General features: G+C 55.4%; 2 protein-coding genes across 2 annotated transcripts; both read left to right on the forward strand.

Moving 5' to 3' along the window:
* The first annotated feature begins 1,048 nt into the window (after nt 1-1,048).
* LOC120497342 (protocadherin gamma-B1-like) lies at nt 1,049-2,485 on the forward strand. The gene has a single exon (XM_039698692.1). The coding sequence runs from the start codon at nt 1,049-1,051 to the stop codon at nt 2,483-2,485; it is 1,437 nt and encodes a 478-aa protein (XP_039554626.1).
* A 1,678-nt stretch (nt 2,486-4,163) lies between these two features.
* On the forward strand, nt 4,164-5,644 carry LOC120497343 (protocadherin gamma-A10-like; the record flags this gene model as incomplete). The annotated part of the gene is made up of 1 exon (XM_039698693.1): nt 4,164-5,644. A coding segment is annotated over exon 1 (1,192 nt), but the record flags the coding sequence as incomplete, so codon positions are not given.
* Between the last annotated feature and the right edge of the window lie 10 nt (nt 5,645-5,654).

Here is a 5,654-nt window from a genome sequence, read left to right on the forward strand (position 1 = left end):
TTGGGGTTTACACATGAGTCTTCAGAATTGATTGAAAACTGTTCAGCTGATTTTGCAGTCCCAAAACAGATCTGGGAGATGCTGGGACTTTTGCCCAAAGGTTAGGAAAATCAAAACAATGGAAATATTAAATCAATATTTGTAGCAGGCCTAATTTTTGAGTCTCCACCAAAACCACAGAAGGTTTTTCTGTATGGAAGAAGAGTCAGTGTAAGGACGGACACAGGGCAGAGTCTGCACTGCTTTGCACTTTCTTATTCTCTGCCAGGGATGTATGTACACTGCCATTTATCTGAGAGCAGATCCACTGCTTCTGGGCTTTACATTTCTTTACAAGTGTTAATCACTGTAAAAATGTCCTTTGGTTTTACACGGGTTTTGCACAGGTGATGGGCAAACAATATCTCAGGTACCACTGGAACAATTAAATTGTAAAGCATCTCAGCAATCTTCTTTTCAGATTTTACTTTCAATTGTTTGACTGTGCATGAAAGAACCAATCTGTTTCTGATTTTCATGCCATCTGAAACCAGAGAGTGCAAAAGTCGTTGATATAGTGTGATACTTGTTTCCATGTCTATTGCAGCTAGAAATAATGAGATCGTTATCACACGGATATTGTCGCTGTAATCATAAGGGTTCCTGCTGGTGGTTAGTCAGGCGCTGGTGGCGGTGCGGGCAGGCGGGAGAGCCCCGGGGCCGGTGCCGCCGCTGAGCCCCGCCCAAAGCCGGGCCCCCCTGAGCGCGGCGCTCCGGCGGCTGCAGTGGCGCGGCGGCGCCTCCGGGTGTCGCTGTTGGCCGCCGCCGAGCGGCGCTGGAGCCGCCGCCGCCGCCGCCGCAGCGTCCTGCCCCCGCAGGCTGCTCGCTCGCCCGGCGCCGGCCACAGCGGCAGCGGCACCGCCGCCAGCAGCAGCGGCGAGAGGCGGCGAGAGGCGGCGCGGCGAGCTCGCAGCCTTTGAGCGGTGTGTGTTGTGGGCGGCGAGAGCGGCTGGAAGGGAGGCAGGGCAGCGGCAGGAGGCAGGAGCGCGGCGAGCGCTGCGGGCAGAGAATGGCGGTGAGGCGGCGGCAGAGGCTTGGGCCGGGCGGCGGGCGAGCGCTGCTGGCCGCGGTGCTGCTGTGCGTGTGGGGCCGGGCGGCGGCCGAGCGGGTCCGCTACGCCATCCCCGAGGAGCTGGGCAGAGGCTCGCTCGTGGGGCCGCTGGCGCGGGACCTGGGGCTCAGCGCGGACGAGCTGCCGGCGCGCAAGCTGCGGCTGAGCGACGAGAAGCAATACTTCACGGTGAATGAGGAGAACGGGAACCTGTACGGGCGACAGAGGCTTGGCCCGGGAGGCGGGCGAGCGCTGCGGGCCGCGGTGCTGCTGTGCGTGTGTGGCCGGGCGGCGGCCGAGCGGGTCCGCTACGCCATCCCCGAGGAGCTGGGCAGAGGCTCGCTCGTGGGGCCGCTGGCGCGGGACCTGGGGCTCAGCGCGGACGAGCTGCCGGCGCGCAAGCTGCGGCTGAGCGACGAGAAGCAATACTTCACGGTGAATGAGGAGAACGGGAACCTGTACGTGAATGAGAGGCTGGACCGGGAGGAGATGTGCGGCGAGTCGGCGACCTGCTCCGTCAGCTTCGAGGCGCTGGTGCACAACCCGCTGAACGTCTTCCGCATCGAGGTGGCCATCGAGGATGTGAATGACAACACACCGCGCTTTCTGCGGAACAAATTTCTGCTGGAGATCAACGAACTTACTTCTCCTGGCACCCGGATTTACTTGGGGATGGCAGAGGATCCGGACGTGGGCAGTAATTCCCTACAAGGCTACGAGCTGGAGGCCAACGGGTATTTCACGGTGGATGTGAAAGAGAGCCAGGACGGCAGCAAATCCGCAGAGCTGGTGCTGCGCCACGCATTAGACCGAGAGAGCGAGCCAAGCTTGCGTCTGCTGCTGACGGCTGTGGACGGCGGAGAGCCGCCCCGGACTGGCACCGCCCAGCTCTGGATCAACGTCACCGACGCCAATGACAACCCACCCGTGTTCGCGCAGGATCGGTACCGCGTCAGCCTGCGAGAGGACACGCCTCCGGGATCGATAGTGCTGAACATGTCAGCCTCAGACGCCGATGCCGGCACCAACGCCCACATCACCTACGGCTTCGGGGACATGCCGGCCAAGGTGCTTCAGAAGTTCGTGGTGGACGCCCAGAGAGGGACGATCACGCTGCGAGAGGAGCTGGACTTCGAGGACACGCGCGCGTTCAGCCTGGCTGTGGTGGCGAAGGATGGAGGGGGTTTGGTGGCGCACTGCAAGGTGGAGGTGGAGGTGCTAGATGTGAATGATAATCCACCTGAAATCACTATTCTTTCGCTCTCGAGCCCGGTGCCCGAGGACGCACCAGTGGGCACCGTGGTGGCCCTGCTGAATGTGAACGACCCGGGGCCCGAACAGCAGTGCCCTGACGGGAGAGCTGCCCGCCGACCCGGACGCACCGCAGGTCTGTAATGCCGCGCGTTCGTTCTGTTATTGAGGCTTTCTTATCATCGTCCTTTCTCCCCTTTTTTTCTCGGCATGGTGTCCATTACAAGGTTTCATTTGTGTCTCCATGTAGTCGTGGGAAGTTTTTATCTTTTCTTTGGTATCGACATCTGTTTCAGCTGAGGTGCTTGGACTATAACTCTCTTTTTAACTTGGAGCGGTGTTCCCTTGTTTTCCGGCGTTATATTGTTGTGGGAGGCACACACCTGTTTCCACGGGTTAAGGAATTTACTTAAGAAACTCAATAAAGGAAAGGGGTATTATTCTTCCTTTGAGAGCAGGACCCTAGCAGTAGCACCCGGTTCTTCCTTGGTAACCCAGTCAAGTTCAATTGAAGACATTTTTTCTTCAAAACTCGTGCTCTATAAATTCAATGCGTTTCTAGCGCTGGTTCTGTGTGATGGAGTAGAACAAAAAAAAAAAAAAAACCTGATAAGTGATGTAGCTTTTTTATTTCCTGATTTTTTTCAGAAAGGGTGCATTTGAAACTGGTTTATAGCTTTACACATATACGCTTATTAATTGGTTGGGGGGTTGTCTTTTGGACTCAAAGGAAACCTTTTTGGAATGTTGTGTTCTGCAACCTGAGTGAAAGAAAATAATTACTCTCCTTTTGGGGGGTAATGCAGTAGTGGGCTGGCTTCCTTTTTGCATCCTGCCTTGTAGTTCCCTCTTTTACTCTCATGATATTTTTTTCATACAGAGGAGAAGGTCCAGAAATGTTTGTTTCGGATGTTTTTCTTTTTCCTTTTGTCTTTACCCTAAGGGTTTGAGATTTATGGAGATGTCGAGTTTTTGGAGAATAGCAGGATTTTACAAGGATTGCATGTCTTTACAAGGACTGACATCTGAGATAGGAATATCTGAGAGTATCAAGGAGACTAGCCAAATGACAGTTCAGGCACGTGAATCGAACTCATCTGTACATTTTTCACACGTCATCCGAGTTTCGAGTGGGGAAGTGTAATTTTCTTCTACTGTTCTACAACTCTCCTTGAAAATCTTGTAACAACCTGATTAAAAAATTATTCCTGTGGTACTTTCTTAATACACTTCAATGCTTTACAAGTTGATTACTGATGAATTATTTTTCTTGTGGCTGTAGAATTACTTGATTAAGTGTAAATGGGTTAAAAGTAAGGAAACAAAAAATATTAACCGAGGATACCGAGATTCAAACATTTGAATCTTGGTCCCTTCAAGTTTCCCTTTGAGAGTACTAGCTGCATCTTTATTTCTACCCATAATAATCACATAACAATTAGCTCCCTCACTTCAAGTAGCATGCAATTGTTCTTTTCCTGCTTATATTAATGACCTCATTAGGTTATCGGTGTGTGTGGGTGCTTATCTAATATTTTCAATCTCCCGGTTGCTGAAGATGTTTTTTAACAAACACAGTAAGACTAATGGTAATCTAGAGTTTTTAATTTACATATATTGCCATTACTAACTTAGTAGTACCTCCTGCGGTTGAAGCGCCACCCGCACGGAATGCCTCTGTATTCCTCGCGATCATGATCCCCTGAACGATCAAAGCAGAGATCGGCTGGAGAAAAGGCAGTGCAGGAGGTCACCGCTGCACGGGAAAATTGTCTCCGTGGCAAATCTCTGGTCCTCCCGAGCTGTCCGTGTGCCCGGAGCGCCGGGCAGCGCTCGGTGCCTGCAGTGCCGGGCGGAGGCTGCGGGCGCCGCTGTTGACCGAGAGGAGCGAGAGGAAGCTCGGAGCGCTGCAGCCCCGCCCGCTGCGGACCCGCTCGATCGCTCGCTCGCTCCCTGCCCGAACCTGCGGCCAGCGATCGTCCCCGCGGTGCTGGTCCGTTCTGGAGCCAGGCGGAGGGGCCAGCGGCAGCGCACGGTGCAGGAGCTGACAGCCTTGAGTGATAGCGGGACTGGATCGGCGGTGCTGCGGTGCCGGCGGTTCCGCTGCGGAGATGTGCGCGGCGGGGAGGCGCTGGGGCCGGCGGCAGCGAGCTCTGCTCGGGGCCGTCCTGCTGGCGGCGTGGCAGGCGGCGTGGGGGCAGCTGCGCTACTCGGTGCCCGAGGAGATGCCCAAGGGCTCGTTCGTGGGCGACGTGGCCAAGGACCTGGGGCTGCACCTGACGGAGATCAGCGATAATGCCATCCGCGTTGTCTCCGAAAGTAGTACGCAGTATTTTGCTCTGCATGGGAAGACGGGACATTTAGTGACATCGGAGAGGATCGACAGAGAGCAGCTGTGCGAGAGTGTTCAGCAATGCGTGCTGCGCTGTGAACTCATAGTAGAGGGGGATATGAAGTTCTATGGAATAGAAGTGGAAATTGTGGATATAAACGACAACGCACCGAGCTTTCAAGAGGCAGATACGGATCTGAGACTGAGCGAGACGACAGCCCCAGGATCGCGGTTTCCCCTGCCAGACGCCCATGATCCTGACTCGGGCCGGAATTCCCTGCAGAGCTACGAGCTGAGCGGCGACGAGCACTTCTCGCTGGCCGTGCAGGCGGGCCCCGGCGGCGATCAGCGTCCCGAGCTGGTGCTGGCCAAGGCGCTGGACCGGGAGGAGGCGGCGTTTCACGAGCTGGTGCTGAGGGCGATGGACGGCGGCGATCCGGCACGGACGGGCACGGCTCGGATCCGCGTGACCGTGGTGGACGCGAACGACAACGCGCCCGTGTTCAGCCAGGCGGAGTACACGGTGCGAGTGCCCGAGGACGTGCCCGTGGGCTCCACCCTTGTCACCGTCACGGCCACCGACGAGGATGAGGGGCTGAATGGGCATGTGAAATACTCTTTAAAAAAAAAAAAGAGTTCATCGCAGATATTCCATCTGGACTCTGAGACGGGAGCAATCACTCTGGGACAAAGCCTGGACTTCGAGAAGGGCTATGCATATGAGCTGGATCTACAGGCATATGATGGTGGGGCTCTTTTTGATTCAGCAAAAGTTGTGATCACCGTGACAGACGTCAACGACAACGCACCCGAGATTTCTGTGCGGTCTGCATTAGGCGAGATATTGGAAGACGCCCCCTCGGGAACTGTCGTGGCCCTTTTGTACGTGCACGACCGGGACTCGGGGGTGAACGGTGAGGTGCGCTGCTCGATAGACAAAGAGGTTCCGTTTCGGCTGGAGAGCTCTCACGGCAGCTACTA

This window comes from Passer montanus, unplaced genomic scaffold, assembly GCF_014805655.1.
Source record: "Passer montanus isolate IOZ18808 unplaced genomic scaffold, ASM1480565v1 scaffold1283, whole genome shotgun sequence".
NCBI classification, from domain to species: Eukaryota; Metazoa; Chordata; class Aves; order Passeriformes; family Passeridae; genus Passer; species Passer montanus.